Here is a 20,853-nt window from a genome sequence, read left to right on the forward strand (position 1 = left end):
ACTCCATGGTGTACCTCTGTCACCTTCCCCCTTTTGTAAAGATAGCCACCAGGGTGGCCTCCAACTTACCCAACAAATGTTCTAGTTATTTTATTTATGTTATTTGGACTATAGCTAAACTATTAACTGCTCATAAAAAAGGAACATGTTTTTCTTGTCAAGGAATATTTGCTAATTTTCTATTGTGGCCTATATATGTTTTCTAATGTAAAGTGGTGAAGATTAAAGTAAAATTAATAATAATAACTAAAATAAGGAGTTGCCAATGGAGTCTTCCTGAGCTGAGTTTAATCCTGGCTTTACCCCTTACTAGCTGTGTGACTTTAGGAAAGCAATATACCTACTTGCTTTGAGCATCTCTTTCTTCTTCTATAAAAGTGGATAAAACCACATACCTTAGCAGGCTGTTATGAAGAATAAGCGAATTAACTCATACAAAGCAACTTAGAACAGCAAGTGGCGTATGACAGATGTTGAATAAGGGTTGCTATGAGCCCTACCAACTGTTTCAAACTATAGGCATTTGGACCCATCAGCTCTTCTAAGAGTGTAAGGATCTTAGAGACAGGACTATTTCAGATACTTCTTTATATCTGCTCATTACCCCACACTGTTTCGTGTAATGTTCCATACGTTTACGTTTAATGGGTTATTATAATTATTTGGTTAGCATTCTGCTAACTTAGATTTTAAGTATATATGCTACAGTAAAATGCTTTTTTTAATCCAAGAATGTGGTATGTGTTAATACCTTTATTGCAAGATTCATAGAAATCTTCTATTATTTATTACATGTTGAAAGTTGTATCTATTAAAAAGTAAAATCAGAAGTTAGTCTTCAGTATATAAAGATTGCTGATTTCATTCTCCCTCCAGTAGCTTAAAAAAAAAAAATGCGAGTACTCCTCCTTCAGTCATGTTTTGTCTTCCAGGTTTTAAAGTAAGAGGCATCTGCATCCTGTAACAGAGAGACAGTAACATGAATCACTCTCTCTGTATATTTACCCCAGTTTTGTTTGTTTTTTGTTTTGTTTGTTTTTACAAAAAAAAAAAAAGCTGTATCATTTTTCACTGTTAAGAATTCTTAGGGGCGCATAGGCAGCTCAGTCAGTTAAGTGTCTGACTTCAGCTCAGGTCATGATCTCGCAGTTGGTGAGTTCAAGCCCCACGTCAGGCTCTGTGCTGACAGCTCAGACCCTAAAGCCTGCTTCAGATTCTGTGTCTCCCTCTCTCTCTCTCTGTCCCTCCCCACCCCTCTCAAAAATAAATAAGCATTAAAAAAAGTAAAAAAAAAAAAGAATCCTTATAAAACCTGGGCAAAGGCTTAAATTAGAATAGAAATCATAGTGAGAATTCTAGATCTACACAAACATATCTCTGTATCATATCTCCATATCTTAGTATCATTATCTCCTCTATCAGGTATAAACATCATTGATTAGCATCTGCTCATGCCATTTCTTAAATGCTGAAATCTCTATTATTACTCTTCTAGACCAGCATATCATACCTACACTAACTTGCCTTAATAAATACAAAGAATAGGTCAGGGTATTTAGGATTGAAGTATCTGACAGATAACTCTAAAATTATTTCTAGTTATTTCTAGTACATTGCTTAAAGAGTAAAACGAGGCAACCCAATAATCCTTGAGATGTGATATTTCATTTGGGAAGATATGCATTTACTACTTCCAAGAATTTGCACTAAGACAAAAAAATATGTAACAATTCAGTGCAGCTATTGTTCTTGATCCTGGAAAATAATATATATTCATAAAAACAAAGTTCCAGACATAATGTTCCCACCCTAAACAATAGAAACAAACTCAAGTATTATCAACAAGTACATTCAGTTTGGGATAAGCTATACTGGCATTATCTTAACATAGATGCCTTATAAGCAAATAGAAAATAATAGAAAAGAAGCAGGAGGAGAAAACCATAAAAAAAAAAAGTGAACAATTTTTTAAAGTTTATATGGTTTTACATAAAGAATGAGGAATTTGATCTCAGAAATGGTCTTCAGAAATGAAAGGATGCCCAGTTTCTCATTAAAAAAAAAGTGATTAGCAACAAGACCCATGTAATGAGCAATATGTTAAAGATGGTGGTAAGAAGAGAAAGGCCATCATTTTAGCAAAGTCTAGATGTAATCGAATGCTTGACTTACTGAGTAATGTCTATATTTTACAGTTATATAATCTATAAAGGAAACAAATTCACATTCCTGTGGATGTCCCAAAGAGTACAACTATTATAATAGCACCAAAAGTCTAGCCCCGGTCCCCCCAACTCCCGCATCCCTCAAAAAAGTAATTTCTATAATGTATTCTTTCTCCACCCTATTGCTTAACTCTTTGATCTTTATCTATTAGTTAAATATCCTGCTACCATCAAAACAGAAACATTAACAGCTAGTACTTAACAAGCAGGACATTCCAAGATGTGTTTTAAGGGCTTTCCATGTACTCACTTAATCTCTGTGACAATCCTATGACTAAGTGCATCATTAGTCTCCATTTTGTAGCTGGGGAGATTGACATAGAAAAGAAGTCTGAGACTGAGGGATGAGGTCATGGGACAGAGCTGGGATTTCAACCCAGGTAGCCTGGTAAGAGGCTCCATGATCTTAATCAGAGAGCTATCACCTCCCTAATACTGAGGACCTTCTTTCCCAACTCTTATCCATCACTGGGCACAATACCACTATACCAGCTACCCTCCAAATTTGAAATTCAGATGTAAATCTTTGATGAAGCTCTACCTTTTTTTAAAAAGTTTTATTTAAGTAATCTTTGCACCCCCACATGGGTTTCAAACTCACAACTCCAAGATCAAGAGTCACATGCTCTTCATACTGAGCTAGCCAGGTGCCCCAGAAGCCCCACCTTTAGAACCAACCCACACTACCACATCCCAACATTACCAAAACACTTATAAATGGCTTGGTACCAAGCAAACTCGTCCATATTACAACTTAGTAGAAAATAAATAGCCCCTTCATTTTTCAAGCTCTGGACTTGGTGCATCATGGAAGTTTTATAACCTTTAAGTCTCTTTAAGCATTTTGTTTTGTTTTATTTTTTTCACTAATTATTTTCAGGATCCTTCAAAAATTGGGAACAAATTAAGTGCCTAACAATTTGTGGACTGCTTAAATAGTGGAAGGTTATATAATGATACATATGGTATGCTCCCACTGAATAATGCTCTTTATATATCAATCCCTGCTAACATTTCTAAAAGAACGTAGTAGTCATTGAAAATAATTTCACAATAAAAAACATCCACAGAAATAGCCTTTCTTTGCATAATCCTATCCATAATTTTTGGCTTAACTCATTACATTTTCTTGCTCTTCAAACATTAAATTCTTGTGATGGTCACAATTTTCTCAGAAATAGATCATAATATTCCTCACTTAGTTGTAGGAATGAGTGCCAAAAGAATGAACAATCACCATATTTTTTCAGACATGGACATTTTGGTACATCTCATGTGCACAGTGCTTCCAGAATGAGGCCAAAGGAACCAGCACTACACAGAGAGAGTGCATGATTTTTCACTGCATGGTAAGTGCTTTGACAGAGTAAAGCATGGGCTGAGGCCTCATCCTGGAGAGAAATTGGAGGGGAGGCCATTATCATTCCAAGGAGATGGTACCAGGTAGGAATTTGTGATGAAAAACAGTGGAGAAAGAAGACATACATTGGTCAATCAGTAAGTTTTTAGAAGATAAAATGACAATCTCTGATTTGATTTTACCTTGTAGAAATTTCTAAGACCAGTAGTAATTTATAGTAAACCAACAGATATGCCTGGGGAATACAACACTTCTTATATCTTTCGTATTTATGTCATAAAGTTGATGGGGAGTAAGAAAAGTTTTCAAGCGCTCAAAAATTTCATACTTTCTACAAGACTGATATGTATTAAGAATTGTATAAATTTGTCTTACCAAACCCTTCTTAAAGTTCTCAATTCGTTTCTTCCCTAATATGTTGGTCAGCCACCAGGCCCAGGTTGGCATATATTGCCACAAATATGCTATTAATAAAAAAGGGTGATCCGCAATCCAAACTTCTTTCAAATCATTGGCCATGCTGATTAACATCAGCCGCACACAACGACTGGTCACCATCTTGTGGGACTGGGCTACATCAATGCCTACAGACTAAGAAAATGTTAAAAAAAAAGTAAGTGAATGCTGAGTATTTATCCAAGATATTTCACAAAATTTTTTAGCTATAAAGGACTCAGAGGTCATGTAGTTGACGCTTTTACTGGGACCTCATGCCCCTTAGAAGACGTCATTGGTACTGATGGGTGTCTATAAACTGTAATGTTTCAAAAAGCCTTAGACAAATCATATATGACCAGATAAGATCATGCAGGCTAAATAAAAGATGAAGGTTCTTTGCTTTTATTTACATCCCCTTTAATTTAATGAAAATTATATATCAATTTAGCAATAAAGATTTTTAAATAAATTACTAATACATATATTTAGCAAATGAAATTCTATAAACCATGGAGTCCATAGTGAACAAATCTGGTGCTGCTAATCCAGTTAACACACTACCATTCTACAAATAAATAAACTGAAGCCCATAAAGGTAGTAACTCATCTGTGTTCACACAGATCATTAGCAGTAACCAGATCTTCCAAGTCACTTGATTCCCAAAACAGCATGCTGCTTCTAGTTTACCTTACAGTCTTCACAGAAAATGTGAAAATATAAATCATATCTGTAAACATTTACACAGAAGCATAAACAGATTTATGTCTCAGCAGAAATTGATCTTCGTGGAGAAGGAGGAAAATTTCACGGTCTTTAGTGGGATTTTGTATCACTAGGTGATACTGGACTCATCGCAAGAAATTTGTCATCCACTTGCCAACTCACCATGTGCAGTCCAAGAGCTGAGGGAAGCACAGGCGTGTGGTCAGGCACAGGTGAAGCTAACCTAAAATTATTGCAATCCAGCCAGGCTTTTTCTAAGCTCCTTCACCATAGCTCTTCTTTAAAATCCCAGTAAGATTTAATGTGCTAAAATTCAGCCACACAAATCCTTTCAATGTTGCTGTAATTTGTGAAGTGATAGAAACTGAGTTTTTAAAATGTTGATAGCGCACATCATAGTGGATTACTTATAAGCAGTATCTTATCAACTTCTTTAGCCTTTATTAAAACTGAATGCTAAAGCACTAGCAGCTAAACTTAACAGCGGTCCTACTGCCATGAGTTAAGTTTTGCAAATAATTCATAACACAGTAACATAGTGTAATATGTTAGAAAAAATTCTAAGCACAGTGATGCAATACCAATACATAACTACTAAAGCGTTCAAATTATTCTCCAACTAGAAGTTTTTTACCTTTGTGACTTCTTCAGACAGGGCATTCTTCACAATATTTGACTGCACAGGTCCTGGACAAATGTTAGAAACTACTATACCTGGGTATGTAGCAAGTTCAGTACGGAGGCAATTAAAAAAACCCTAATAGGCCAAAAACAAAAAAAAAAAAAACAAAAACAAAGAAAGAGGGCAACAAATAAAATTAAATACATGTATCTCATGTTTGCTATTAGCACGACATTACTTTTCTTCAACTTTTTATATGGGACACTAGCACATTATCAAAATATGTTTTTAAATGCCAAGTAAAGGACAGGAAATCTCACTGGGCAAGTTTATTAAACATTTTTAACTCTAAGGGCAATCTAGGACGCCTGGGTGGCTCCGTCGGTTAAGGGTCTGACTCCTGATTTCAGTGCAGGTCATGATCTCACGGTTCGTGGGATCGAGCCCCATGTCGTGCTCAGTGCTAACAGGGCAGAGCCTGCTTAGGATTCTCTTTCTCCCTCTCTTTCTGCCCCTCCGCTGCTCACATTCTCCTCTCCCTCCCTCTCTCTCTTTCCCTCTCAAAAATAACTAAGCACTAGAAAAAAGACTGGGGGCAATTTAGAACAGGCATCCTCAGGCATCACCATCTTCTGGTAGGAATAATTGACACCTTCTGGCAGTGGTGGCTGACACCACGAGTTATGTCTCACGGTAGGCGCAGGACAGGGGAAAAACTATCCCCGGAGACTCTGACACACCCTCCCCACACCAGTCCCCATCTCCCTGCTTCTTTTGTCCCTCAAAGCAGTCTCAAGTGCCACTGCTGGCGCAAGAGGGAGCAAGAGGGATTAAATACTTGACAGAAATTATCATAGAGGAAGAAGTCAACTTTTTCTATTTATATGACTATTTTAACATACAATTTGTTTCAGCATTTATTTTTAGGGTTAGCAAGCGAGTCCGTGGCTGGTTAAAAATGTAATAGGATTGCTTCCTCAATGACTTTCATAAAAACAAGCTAGACCCTCTAGACTTGAAGATACTGGCTACTTCTGAACAAATAGGGAGTAAACATCTACTTCCCCTCCTCTCTTTTCCTAAATTAGGAAATGTTCCAAGATTACATTGGTATCAGCTGAGATAAGTATTGAAACGCCTAAACAGCTAATCTGGAGTGTGATCCAACATTAAAACAGTTACCAGCTCTTAATGCCAACCACTAACAAATAGCAGCTATAAGGGTTCACGCTGCCAGGGACCAACAAAGTGCCTGCCTCAGATGGACATGAAAAAAGTCTTTGTAAATCAATGAACTCTCGTATCCTTAACCTCTCTACAGCAAAAGAGGAGAGAGGACACCATGAAAGCCAATACATCATGTTAAACCTCTCCTTGTCTGAAGTCACATCTAGTATAGTGTGTGAACTTTTCAGTGATAAATAAATTCACTCTATAGCTTGTTGGGAATCAGGGAAGGAAATGTGTTCTTCCAAAAGTACTTCCTAGTCCTAGTGTTCAGCTACTGGTTTAACTAACTGGAGTCTCAACCTGCCACACTGTATAACAGGATCAAATCCAGTAATAAAACAGTGAGTCCTGGAAGGCAGGCCAGATAGCTCAGGTTGCATTTTAGTGAAAGCACTCTGCATGTCAGGAAGATAGTGGGCTGCCTTCCCTCATCCACCTGCCTGAGACTTGCCCATCTGCTCTGCAGGAAGTGACTACTACCCCATTACCAAATATGGGGAAATCATCAGTGTAGCAATCTGTTTCATCACTCTCTGCAACCGTCTCTCTCCACAGCAGAAAGAGGATACCCTAAAGAACCAAAGCTTCAGATCCTCATGACTCTGTGAAGGCCATTCAGCTGTTGCATCTCATTATTCCAACAGCGAAACATTCCACTTATGCTGACTTTCAACAGCATTAATTATAAATTATGTGTCTCCTACTGGCCTTAGGATCTAATTTGTTCTATGTTACAGTTTAATAATATTTCTTCATATCCATTCTTAAGCCAATATTAAAAAGTCATTTGTTTCTATAGTCACAGCTAGTAAGTTATTGTAGCCCAAATCAAGCTTTCTCCCAGCCTCTGCCTTGACTGGATTTTCTTCTTTCAGTGAAGCCACAGTAAATAGGGTCAAGACTAGTCCCAGTAGGGATACGAAGCCCAGGTCTAATCATGCAGCGGGGAGCTCCTACTTCTGACATGCAAATATACTTAGACTAGATAAAATAAATGCCAACTACAACAGGGAAGGAGAAAGAAGTCAGAGAAATGGGAAGGGTAAGTACATCAAGTGTGTGCGGAAGAAATGGGGGGTAGAGTTTCCATGAAGATGTGATAGAAATGAGGATGAGGGTGACATGTTGAGCAGACTATACACTTCTTTAGGGTGGGGACCATTTCTTATCTTTATATCCCCAGGATCCACTGCTATGCACAGCATGGCACAGTGTCGGTACTCAGTACATGTTTGCTGAATTAGGAAGAGGCGAGTGAGATTCAAGTATTTTTTAGCATCTTCTGGGGATGTCCTCTACCCAAGGTCTCCTTGGGTCTCTCTTGCTGTTCCCCTACATCACTGACCCGTTCCAATGACCTCTTGCAGTAATGGCCGTATCTCCCATATACATATTTAGATCAGAGCTGAGTTTGAGCAGTCTTACCCGGAGAGCATGTTTGCTGGCACAATATCCACTAGAAAGGGGCGCAGATATGATACCCAGGAGGCTATTCACAGTAACAATCTTTCCTTGTTTCCTCTCGATCATGTGAGGCAGAACACACATTGTCAAGGACAGTGTCCCTAAGTAGTTAAGCTCTATTAGCTCCTTGTAGACGTCCAGGCTGGTCTCCACAAACAAAGAACGCTGAGATCTTCCAGCATTGTTGACCAGAATGTCGATCTAGTTAAATAAAATCAGAAAAGGGGCACTTTGGGGATGACCTGTAAATGGACTGATACAATTCTTAGGGATGGCTGGTTATATTGTTAACTTGAAGAATCATTGGAATGGAATGGTGAATTTCTAGCAGTCAGCAATAAAGAGATAAAATAAAAACCACAATTCACCTACGGAATTAATTTCCCATCATAAAAATAAAAGTCACAGTGAATTTTTACCTTCTTTTGTTCTATATGAAGGAATTAGTACTTAGTAAGGTATGGAAAGTACTAATTACATAAATCCAAAGACTTAAAGTATAAAAGACTCATGGGCATTGATCTCACTGCATGGACCCATTTGCCTAAAATCCTTTAAATGACAGCACACAAAGAAAGGAATCTCTTTTGTAGCTACCTATTTCAAAGCAAGACTTACCAATTCAAAATGGCTACTTACTTTACCAAACTCCTGGAGGACCATTTTGGTAGCCGCCTCATGGGAACTTCTGTCAGTCAGGTCAAGTGGCAAAACGAGTATATCTTTGTCTTTTAAATTGCCATTCTCTAAATAAAGACATTTAAAAATTAGTGCAGAAGTTGTAAGATAGTCCAATCAAGCTTCTGGCTACTTGGTGTTAAGTTTAATACCCACCCTATAACTGGACTTGGCAAAAACTCATTTCTGAGTGGCCTTGTGGAAGAATTTCTCTCAGTGACCAAGAGGACTGGCAGTAATAAGGCAATATCTAATCAGACAAAAAGCTGGCTGGGTACACAGGAAGTAGTATGGCTCTCTTCAACTTGAATACGGACAGTGTAACATTGGAACAGACTCTACAAGAAACCATGATTATACTACAAGCTAAAAAAAAAAAATTAGAGCTTTTTCTTTAGAAGTACAGAGATATATTTGTTTCATTATAGGCTCAGAAAGTATAGTTGCTCTTTTACACACATTAAAACATAAAAACAATTTATGCTTCACATTAGTAAGACATTCAGAGTTAACCCAGTCACATGACACACAGAAGCTTCCTTCCAGACAAGGATTCAGGGATGCAAACATGGAACAGGACACCCTCAAATTGCCAATCGAGAAACATGTTGGCCCTTTCTGTCACTACTCATCAAAAGAGTACGTTTTGAAATACAACCAGTAAAGCCAATAAGAAAGGCAGGTAGAGAAAATAAACAAGGTACAAAGGTTTTATGGACAAACTGTTAAGCTGTGAAACATCAACTGTTTTAAAAAAAGAAATGGAAATGCTTGCACCAGTGATCTGACAGATAAAAGGAAAAGTCAGCCTTAGTCTAGCAGACACATGCTGACATGGTTCATTTCTGCCAGTACAGAACTTGCAAGTCTCAACAGCCAGAGGAAGTGTCCCAGTGCAAAGCATAAGAGGCCTCTGAAGGCAATATTGTGAAAGAGGCCTTGTGGCCTTGCTACTGACTCTCTTTTCTGCATGGTTAACTCCATCAGCAAACTGAAAGAAAATTGTTTCAAGAATGACAGGTAGAGAAATGACCCAAAGAATGGTCTGCTTGAAAATTCAAAATTATCTCATTTTAGGTACTGTTTCATGACAAATGATAACTTGTTTTCTTTTTTTTTTTTTTTTAACGTTTATTTATTTTTGAGACAGAGAGAGACAGAGCATGAGCAGGGGAGGGGCAGAGAGAGAGGGAGACACAGAATCTGAAACAGGCTCCAGGCTCTGAGCTGTCAGCACAGAGCCTGATGCGGGGCTCAAACTCACGGACCGCGAGATCGTGACCTGAGCCGAAGTCGGACGCTTAACCGACCGAGCCACCCAGGCGCCCCTGATAACTTGTTTTCAAGTGAACACATCTATACCAAAACCTAAACCAAAAAAAATTAAAAATAAATAAAAATTAAAAAAAAATTAACATTGTTGCTCCCTATATGAATATTACCTCAAGCTGCATTTTAAAACCTAATTCAATTCCTGTTCTTTCATTTTTTTTGTTCTTTCATTTTTATAACAAAAATCTTATAGTGTCCCATATGACTTTAATATCTGCTATTTCAGCAAAATGAAGAAGGATCCTTTCTAGTTAAATTTCTATGGTTACACACATGAATGCCATATATAAGAACCAAACTGTTCTTTCTCTAAGACAAAAGTATAAAGTACGTGGTCACTGAAAATCCGCCAGCATTCGGGGTGCCTGGGTGGCTTAGTTGGTTAAGCGCCCAACTTCAGCTCAGGTCATGATCTCACAGTTCCGTGAATTTGAGCGCCACATTGGGCCTTGTGCTGACAGCTCAGAGCCTGGAGCCTGTTTCGGATTCTGTGTCTCCCTCTCTCTCTGCTTCTCCCCTGCTCGCTCTCTCTCTCTCTCTCTCTCTCAAAAATAAATAAACATTAAAAAAAAAAAAAAGAAAATCCACTAGCATTTAAAAGAATTCGTGATCAGTCTCTAATATCAAGAGTCAGCACAAAATAAAAATAGAAGGCACACACAGATCAATGGAACAAAATAGAAAATTCAGAAGTAAATCCACAATTACATGGTCAATTAATCTTTGACAAAACAAGAAAGAATATCCAATGGGAAAAAAACAGTTTCTCCAACAAATGGTGTTGGGAAAACTGGACAGCAACATGCAAAAGAATGAAACTGGACCACTTTCTTACACCATACACAAAAATAAATTCAAAATGGATTAAAGACCCAAATGGGAGACATGAAACAATCAAAATCCTAGAAGGGGATACAGGCAGTAACTTCTCTGACATCAGCTGCAGCAACTGTTTTCTAGATAGGTCCCCTGAGGCAAGGGAAAGGAAACAACGGCAAAAATAAACTATTGGAACTACATCAAAATAAAAAGCTTCCATACAGCCAAAGAAATAATCAACAAAACTAAAAGGCAACTAAAAGAATGAGAGAAGATATTTGCAAATGACATATCCAGTAAAGGGCTAGTATCCAAAATATATAAAGAACTTACAAAAACTCAACCCCCACAAAACAAATAAATCCATTAAACAAGGGGCAGAATTTGCAATGATGTGGGTAGAGCTACAGAGTATTATGCTAAGGAAAATACATCAGTTAGAGAAAGACAAATACCACATGATTTCACTCATATGTGAAATTTAAGAAACAAAACAAGTATAGGGCAAAAAGAGAGAGAGAGGCAAACAAAGAAATAGACTCTTTTATAGAGAATAAATTGATGGTTACCAGAGGGGAGGGAGTGGAGGGATGGGTTGAATAGGGGATGGGGATTAAGGAGTGCACTTGTGATGAGCACCAGATGATGTATGTGTTAATTACCATATTGTACACCTGAAACTACTATAACACTGTATGTTAACTAACTAGAAGTAAAATAAAAACTTAAAAAAAAAAAGAAGAAGAAAAGTAGAAAGGCATCAGAAAAGAAAAGGAAGGGGCAAGAGCAGCTACTGAAGAGATGCCCAAAGAAAGAGAATTTGGATCTAAGCATTTGGAGTATCTGGAACCAGAGCAGATAATATGCCCAGGAAAATCCCACTCTTAACTTCTAAAAATCTCAAAATTGTATTTGAATGTGAATTCTGGTTGATTTCCAGGAAGCTGCTGTGGTTTTAGATTTACTCACCAAGGCACCTTCTCTTCACCCTCTCCAGCTCCTGCACTCTTCTGGCTGACAGCACAAGGGAGACTCCTAGTTTAGACAGCTGGTAAACCAGCTCTTCACCGATCCCGCTCGATGCTCCAGTCACCCATACCACCATATCGGTCAGCTCCCATTCTAGTGAGAAATAAGTGCAGCCTGAGGGCAGAAACTAAGCTCTGGATTACACCCATAAATCAAAGATTACCAAAAAGACAGTCTTAAACAATACCACAAAATATGAAGACATAATGTGCGGAGTTTAAAAATTCTAATAGCCTAGGGGTGCCTGGGTGGCTCAGTCAGTTGAGTATCTGACTCTTGATTTTGACTCATGTCATGATCCCAGGATTGTGGATCCAGCCCCACATAGGGCTCCACACTCAGCATAGAGCCTGCTTGGGATCTTCTCTCTCTCTCTCTCACTCTCTCCCTCTCTTTCCCCCACCATCTGCCCCTCTCCCCTGCTTGTACACTCTCTCTAAAATAAAAAAACTTTTTTTTCACTATCCTATATTTATGGGCTTGATTCTGGTGATGTTCTCACAGGTATATACCTACCTCAAATTCACTGAGTTGTATATTTTAAATATGTAGTTTTTATGCTACTCATACCTCAATAAAGTGATATAAATTTTTTTAATTAAATATCCTCAGAAAGCACCTCCTACCTAATTTTTTTTTAAAAAGCATGAATACAAATATATTAGTAACAGTTATCAACACATTGTATTATATATTCCCGACTCTTGGGTGAGTTTTCCTGACTTTACTCTAGGACAAGCCTTATAACTTGATGATCTGACTCCCAGGCTCTATTTATTTATGTATTCAATTGAGAAAAATTAGTCTAAGTGAATAAAAAGTCTATCTGAATTGCTTTCTCACTTCCTTATCCATGAAATGAGGGATTCAGATAAGATGATCACTAAAGGTCCCATCCAGTTCTGAATTCTATTATTCTAATTTCTTGCAATGGAGGTATTGATGATGAATCTGAATATACCAAGCTCTACTCTAAGGTATGGTGGTATCATTCTGGATTTTTGTTTTCCTCATTTGTCAATCATATCTGATGCCTATCAATTAAAAGTCACTTTATAAAAGTGCTTGCTCCTCAAAGGCCTGAGCTTTCTTCTTGGAGAATAACAGTTCACCCAAGATTAAATGCACACGATAGAGAAATGAAATGCTGTACTCTGCTTGCCCAATCATGTTCTTGTGAAAAACTATAAAAATGTTACAGCTCTAAACCAAAGAGTGGTTTATTCTCCTTTCCTCCAATGAAAAGCTTATTTGCACTGCAGGACATGAGAGCCACTGTCTATCTGAATTGCAGGGGAGGAGCTAGATGTACCTGGGCTTTTTTTTTTTTTTTTAAGTTTATTTATTTATTTTGAGGGAGACAGAGAGAGAGAGAGAGAGAGAGAGAGAGAGAGCACGCGCATGCACGCGCGCACCAGCAGGGGAGGGGAAAAGAGAGAAGGAGAGAGACAGAATCCCAAGCAGGCTCAGCGCTGTCAGCGCAGAGCCCAAACTGGGGCACCAACCCACGAGCTGTGAGATCATGACCTGAGCTGAAGTCAAGAGCCTGATGCTCAACAACTGAGTTACCCAGGTGCCCCACACGCCTCTGATTTTAGATCATAAACATTAAAATCAGGAAATCAGTTTACTGTTTTAGTCAAACAAGTCTAAAACCTAACTGTCGGGTTAACAGTACAAGCTCTGATTTTAGATCATAAACATTAAAATCAGGAAATCAGTTTACTGTTTTAGTCAAACAAGTCTAAAACCTAATTGTCGGGTTAACAGTACGAGCTCTGGACTGCCAGGGTTCAAATCCCGGCTCCATCACACACAGCAGTGAAATGCCCCCATGTGAGAACTTGGTGCCTTAATGTTCACAACTGGAAAACTGGATTAATAACAAAACCTCCCTCAAAGCATTGTTGAGAAAAGTAAGTTAGTAAGTAAAGTACCCCGAGCAGTATCTGACATATACTCAGTGCTTAATAAAATGTCAACTCACTATTGCTAAAAGTGTTTAACAAATAGACTTTTCAGCAGCAAAACATAGAATATTCACCCAATAATGTATGTTCTAATTTCTCTAGCAAGGGGCAATGGGGTTACTAACTATAAAGGCTTTATATGTTTTTATTATTTCCTATGTGCTTAAACACAGTACCTTATTAAAACCCTTACAAGAAATTCATGAAATAAGAATTATCTCAATTTTATAAAAAAGGAAGCTGAGGATTACAGACATTAATTTACCTCACTAGACTGTAAATTCCCTTAAAACTGGGACCCTATCTGCCTTGTTCACTATTCAGTGCCTAGCACAGAGACTGGAATATAGAAAGAACTCCATCAATAACTATTCAGTAAACACCCAACAACCCTAGGAGAGCTGGGATATAAGCCCAGGTACAGGGCCACCAGGGTGGTTCAGTCAGTTAAGCATCCAACTCTTGATACCAGCTCAGGTCATTATCTCACTGTTCATGAGTTCAAGCACCTCATCAGGCTCTCTGCTGACAGAGCGGAACCTGCATGGCATTCTCTATCTCCCTCTCTCCCTCCCTCAGTGGTGGACTCTCTTGCATGCGCACTGTCTCTCTCAAAATAAATAAATAAGCTTTAAAAAAAATCCCAGGTACATTTAGCTCCAAAGTCCACACCCTGACCACTAGCCTATGGTGCTCACATTTTAAAATGATCAATATTTTATTTCATTTTTTTTTTAGTTTATTTATTTATTTTGAGAGAGAGGGAGAGAGAATGCCAAGCAGGCTCTGTGCCGTCAGCACAGAGCCGGACATGGGGCTCGATTTTACAAACTGTGAGAATATGATCAATATTTTAAAACCCAACTGTTTCTTAGCCATTCAAGAAACTATAGCTTGTCTTCAGTTAAAAGGTTTCATGTAAATATCTGAACTAAGGTTGCAACCATCCTGAATACTATGTCTAGGCTGTAATTCTTTCCCATCACATGATGTACTTTTACGGAAATGCACAAGCGAGAACTTCATCAGGAATGGTAGAGTGTATATTCAGATAATAATCATCTACTCACTCACTGACTACTCACTGTTCCAAAGTTCTGCAATACTCAGTCTACAGGGTGACTCTAGTTGTTTGTAACTATTTACTAACTAGCATAGAATAAAAATTTCTCCATTTTTACACCAATAAGCAAATATTACTTAAAACCAACAATGAAAACCCCTTAGCTCATGTGTACCTTAGTATACCTGCACTTCTGGCCCCTTTCTTCCCACCATGGAGAGGAAAGCTTTTGTATTTAGCACCAACTCTTGTTTACCAATTCCACAGAAGATAGCAGAAATCATGGTCTCCCCTACAGAGTCTCTGAAAGCAGATCCTCAGAGCTGGAAGGAAAGTTAGCAGTTCAACCCCCAACCCAGTTTGAGAATTCTCTCAAGGCACGGACTAATGTCTACTTAATTCCCTCACAGAATGAGGAAGCTAGTTATCTCCAAAGCACCCCCTCCTTTTTAGACTAGTCTAATCATTCAAGGGGGGCAAGGATTTTTTTTTTTTGAGAGAGAGAGAGAGAGAGAGAGAGAGAGAGAAAGAAAAGAGAGAGCATGAGAAGGGAAGAGGGGCACAGGGAGATAGAATCTTAAACAGGCTCCACGCTCAGCACAGAGCCCCACACAGGGCTCGTTCCCATGACCCTTGGATCATGACTGAGCTGAAATCAAGAGTTGGATGCTCAACTGACTGAGCCACCCAAGCATCCCAAGGATTCTTTCTTCTACTGTGATATACCTTCAATTTCTGCTACCCAGCAGCAGTCAGCAGCAGTTCTGCCTTGTGGTAACAGAAAGAATAAAATCAGGCATGCCTCGCACATGACAATCCCTTGTATATTTGAAGAGAGCTGACGTGTCTTCCCTAAATCCTCTCATCATCTCTTGCTTCTCTAAGGCTAAATAAACACCTCCAGTGTCTATGACCTTCCCTCAGATGACATGGCCTCAGGTTTCCTCACTCTTTGGCTCACACCCCACTGCACAAACTCTAGCTGGTCAATGTTCCTATTGAAGAGAACTAGCCGCAGAAGGATCCAGGATTCCCGTGGGGTCTGGACAATGGCTGGTTGAGCCACTGCGGTGTCCCCAGTGTGCAGCACAGAGGCCAGCACAGACAAGCCTTTATTCAGAAGACATCTGTTGTGGACTGCTATTCGTTGCTTCAGCGACTACATGCCTCCCAGGCTTGCCTAATCTTTTCTGGCAGTCATTTCACAGTTCACTCCTATTGAGGTTACTGCCAACAAAAACCCGAGTTTTCCCCAGATGTGCTGCTGCTGGAAACTTTTCCTGCTCTGGACTTGTGCCATGGATTTTTCTGGATCTGTGTCAGTATCTATGATTAGTCACCCTTAGATTTCACCATGTAAGATATATGCTTGGGAACATGGAGAGTTTCTTTAGAAGGATATGTGAAAGCAGAAATGTTGGTTGCCTCCAGAGAGGCATACTTGGTGGCTGGGGGCAACTTTTCACCATAAGTCCTTTTGTATCTTTATTTTAAGTTTATTTATTTATTTTTGAAAGACAGAGAGCGCAAGTGGGGGCAGGGCAGAGAGAGAGAGGGAGAGAGAGAATCCCAAGCAGGCTCCACACTGTCAGTCAGGAGCCCAATGTGGGGCTTGAACTCACACACCGTGAGATCGCGACCCAAGCAGAAACCAAGAGTTGGATGCTTAACCAACTGAGCTACCCAGGTGCCCCTCCTTTTGTATCTTTAAATTCTGTAGTATATAAGAATATTGTCTATTTTTTAAAGTGACAAAAATAATAAACCTATGGAGAAGACAAGGAGGATTTATTAAAAAAAAATTTTTTTTTTTTTTTTACCTTAATAGAGTCTGCCTATCTTTCCAATCTAAACCGTTTTGGGAACCTGATGGGAACCTGAGTGTATCTCCATGTTCCTTTAAGTTTGTTTCATTATCACCAGCCCCCAACCTCCAGTAGTCTTTCTAGTCATTTTTTTCTTAAAAACTCCCCCAATGAGGGGCGCCTGGGTGGCGCAGTCGGTTAAGCGTCCGACTTCAGCCAGGTCATGATCTCGCGGTCTGTGAGTTCGAGCCCCGCGTCAGGCTCTGGGCTGATGGCTCGGAGCCTGGAGCCTGTTTCCGATTCTGTGTCTCCCTCTCTCTCTCTGCCCCTCCCCCGTTCATGCTCTGTCTCTCTCTGTCCCAAAAATAAATAAAAAACGTTGAAAAAAAAAAAATTAAAAAAAAAAAAAAAAAAAAAACTCCCCCAATGAAATTGTAACTCCAGATACACTGTGTACCTCACATATATCTGTGCTTTATACATAAAAGGAGTTCTAGAAAGCTTACTCTTCAGTCAATGCAGGTTTAAGAATGACTAAATTTAAAAATGAAGTTAAAAGTTAAATTAAAATTTAAAATTTAAAAGCCATCACCATTTAACATTACAACTTTATTTGCTGAATAACTTTTAATGTGATTTATTTACTTAGATAAATGACAATGTATCAAATTAATATGCAAATTAGTCAATTATACAAGTAAATAATAATAGCAATGTAATTAAATGCATGTTAAAATCCTTCAAAACTATTTTTCCAGCCAAAGTAAAACACTGAAAAAATTAAGTGAATTTCTTAAAAATTATTTTTGGTCACCTTAACTTTCAGTTTTTGCTTGATATGCGATAACCTGTAATTTAGCTATTATTCATTCAGACATTGTCTCAACGTTTTCCCTTTTCAGCACTTGACATGACTAACGGATCAAATAACTTCTACAGAATTAAGTTTTAAAAAGAAATTATTTGTATGTAATTCTCAAAGTCCAAGTTAACATAAAAGCGCTCAGGATCAAATGTAAATATCCACAAAGTAGCCACAAGGCAGCCATCAGGCAAGAGAAGGTCTGATCAAGAGAGGGTCTGACAATCCCAGCCATCTATCTGCCTGCCACACGTTGACTTTGCACAGGTGTAGTGTATTTTCCATGAACTCAATAATGTCAGCACTCCAGATGTTATACCCAAGAAAATGCAACGACAGAAATGAAATACTAAGGAATAAGATTTTGTCAGGTACAGCTGAGCTTTGAAGGGACACAAAACACTGTACCATCTAAGTTTTTGTTGGTTGGTTGGTTGGTTTGTTGTTGGTCCTCAAGAACCTGTTTTGACATCCTTGAAAGCCATATGGCTCCCCTTCCCTCCCAGACCCGTTTTGAAAGCAATGTATATCTTCTGAACTGCTAGCCATCACTTCCAAGTAAACTTCCTCACGTGCTTTTTGGGTATTTTCACACAGGAAACTAGGTCCAGGGAAAGTCCACTTCCCTGAGCCCTTATGGATCCAAAGCCTAGCTCTGGCTGGGTCATTTAATGTCTCTGAATATTGGTTTCCCCACCTGGAAAATAAGATCAATAACGTCTGCTTTGTAAGAGTCTCTGTAAAGGCTGGAGGTCGCGTGTGTAAAGGGCGGTGCCCATTGCTTTTAGCGCAAAGAATGCAGTAGTAAACGACGACCAAATTTCAAGCAGGGCACAGATGAAAGTGGGATAGGCAGAATGCCCCTCAATGTGCCTGTAATGATCTATCTCGGGGCAAAATGCCAATCCAGGTCTTTCTAGGGGGATAAGTAGGTAGGTAGGTAACTCCGGGTTATTTCATTTTATTTCACAACTCAGAATGAGGGAACAACTTCAGGATGTAGAAAAACCGAGCTCCAGTTCTCGAAAGGAGGCTCCCGTACAAACTCAGGGGACTGGCAGTGTTTCTCGGTATCGTCGTCCGCGCACGCAGCAGCAGAATCCCTGGGAGCCTGATTAAGAACTTCCAGCACTCAGGGCGCCCCGCCCATTCCAGCGCCCTCTGACTTTGGCAACCAGGCATGTCCTCCCTGACCCGGACGAAAGACAAAGGGGCAGACCCGCCTTCTGGGCCCCGGCTTTTTCCTCCCCCACCGGCAGCCCCAGGGAAAAGCACGGAAGCTCCACGCCACCCGGAGGGAGGCGGGGACAGCGGGGACGGGTGCCCGGAACCCGACCTCCCACTCTGGAGGCGCGGCTGCGGATCCTCACCTGGGCGTCGCCCCTGCCACTCGGCCCACAGCAGGGTCAGGTCGCCATCCGCCCGCAGGAAGCGCAGCAGCTGCACCACGAGCGCCAGAAGCGCGCAAAGCGCCAGCAGCCAGAGCAGCAACTCCCAGCTCATTGCGGCCGCGCAGGCCCGGCCCCGCCTGGGGAAACACAGAACCCGTATGAGCCGCGGCGCGGTGCACGGAAATCAGCGCGGCCGCCTCCTCGCGGGCCGGAGAGCCGCACCGCCCCGGCTCCGCCCAGAGAGTGGACAGGAGGGAGGGGCGGTCTGGGCGCGCCGCACCACCCGGCTGGGAGCCGCGCCCCGGGTCGCGTGGAGGGGGCGGGAAAAGCCCGCACGCCCCGCCCAGTGCCCCGTGCCGCGCAACTGCTGAGCATGCTTCGCCTGCGTGTACGCCTGAAGAAGGGTTGCTGCTGAGACGCCAGGCGTGGGTGACTTAAAGACTCGGCGGTACTGCCGGTACTACCGTAGCCACAAGGTTTGTAATATCAAGAAGGATTCTTTAACAGTTGTTTTGAGGGGATATAGTTCCAAGGCTCGGGTTGTGTCAAAAGGAAGAGCACAAAGAGTCCAACCTATGAATGCGACTTCCTCCGTCCTCATCTTCCTTAACTAAATAAACCCAACAAACTATCAAACTGTTTTCCACCCCACCCCCAATTAACCGGGTCTCTGGAGTTGGCCCCTTGATTTAAATACGGAAAACAATGTTGCATAAGACACTTGCCTTCTTGCTGGAGGAGAAAGTGCAGTTTCGGCCAAGATTGTCCATGAGCACCAGATCTAGGAGCAGGATTGGGGACCTGAGCCAAGCTGGTTCCGTCCTCAGCAACCCTAAGTAAATTATTTATCTTTATGTACTCACAAACAGTAGGGAGGTTTAAATAAAAAAATGTAAAGGGCACAGTAGTTCATACACAATAATCCATTCTTTTATAATTATGAGAATTCATCCTCATTTATTATTTATTGTTTCCATTATAATTATCACATCTTAGAGTCCAGCCTGAAAGACAAGGGCTTTGTTTATAAACTTCTATATCCTGGACCTATAGAATTACCCTTGCATGTGAAAGCAGTAAGAATGTTTAAATTGTGATGATACGGTTCTTATTCTCCGAGGAAGATGTACACTAACTAAACTTGGATCTTGGCTGATTGTTTACCTCTCTTATAACTTGGTATAATATTGCTCAAGAGCTGACCTCTTGTTACCTTTGCAATATGGGTTTTATTTTTCTTATGATAAGTGAGTTTTAAAATAAGGTGCTTTGGGGCGCCTGGGTGGCTCAGTCGGTTAAGCATCCGACTTCGGCTCAGGTCATGATCTCGCGGTCCGTGGGTTCGAGCCCCGCATCAGGCTCTGTGCTGACTGCTCAGAGCCTGGAGCCTGTTTTGGATTCTGTGTCTCCCTCTCTCTCTGACCCTCCCCCGTTCATGCTCTGTCTCTCTCTGTCTCAAAAATAAATAAACGTTAAAAAAAAAACTTTTTTTTAAATAAGGTGCTTAAAAATACCACACTGAGTCTCACTCCCATGAAAAAATTCCAAGAGTTTTCTCTGAGCTTGTTTCCCCTTCTGTAAAATGTAAGGACTGAATTAGATTTGGTGTCCCAAGCCAGACCATGCCATGTATGTATACCTGGATTCTCCATCACACACTCCAGCTTTGGGGAGGCTGAAAGGGGAACAGAGCTGTTTCCATGGAGAATTGTAACTAATACACAAACTATAATAAAACCACACAGTCTTTTCACCTCACTAGCGCTTCTTGCACTGGAAAATGAAAACAAATTAATATACAAAATTTCAATATCATATATTTCATCTTACCTGAAAAGAAG

The 20,853-nt window shown here is 40.2% G+C and overlaps 1 protein-coding gene across 2 annotated transcripts; it reads right to left on the minus strand.

The window, feature by feature from the left end:
* Window positions 1-733: 733 nt before the first annotated feature.
* On the minus strand, window positions 734-19,255 carry DHRS7 (dehydrogenase/reductase 7). Of its 2 annotated transcripts, none has more exons than XM_042989822.1 (7): window positions 18,992-19,255; window positions 11,862-12,014; window positions 8,703-8,809; window positions 8,025-8,264; window positions 5,382-5,504; window positions 3,961-4,176; window positions 734-958 (listed from the first exon to the last, which is right to left on the minus strand). In XM_042989822.1, the coding sequence occupies exons 1-7, from the start codon at window positions 19,122-19,124 to the stop codon at window positions 911-913; spliced, it is 1,020 nt and encodes a 339-aa protein (XP_042845756.1). In that variant the 5' UTR covers window positions 19,125-19,255; the 3' UTR covers window positions 734-910. The 2 variants fall into 2 exon arrangements, with proteins under 2 accessions (XP_042845756.1, XP_042845755.1); XM_042989821.1 differs by having other exon boundaries at window positions 11,862-12,035.
* Window positions 19,256-20,853: the final 1,598 nt, after the last annotated feature.

Source organism: Panthera tigris, chromosome B3, assembly GCF_018350195.1.
Source record: "Panthera tigris isolate Pti1 chromosome B3, P.tigris_Pti1_mat1.1, whole genome shotgun sequence".
NCBI classification, from domain to species: Eukaryota; Metazoa; Chordata; class Mammalia; order Carnivora; family Felidae; genus Panthera; species Panthera tigris.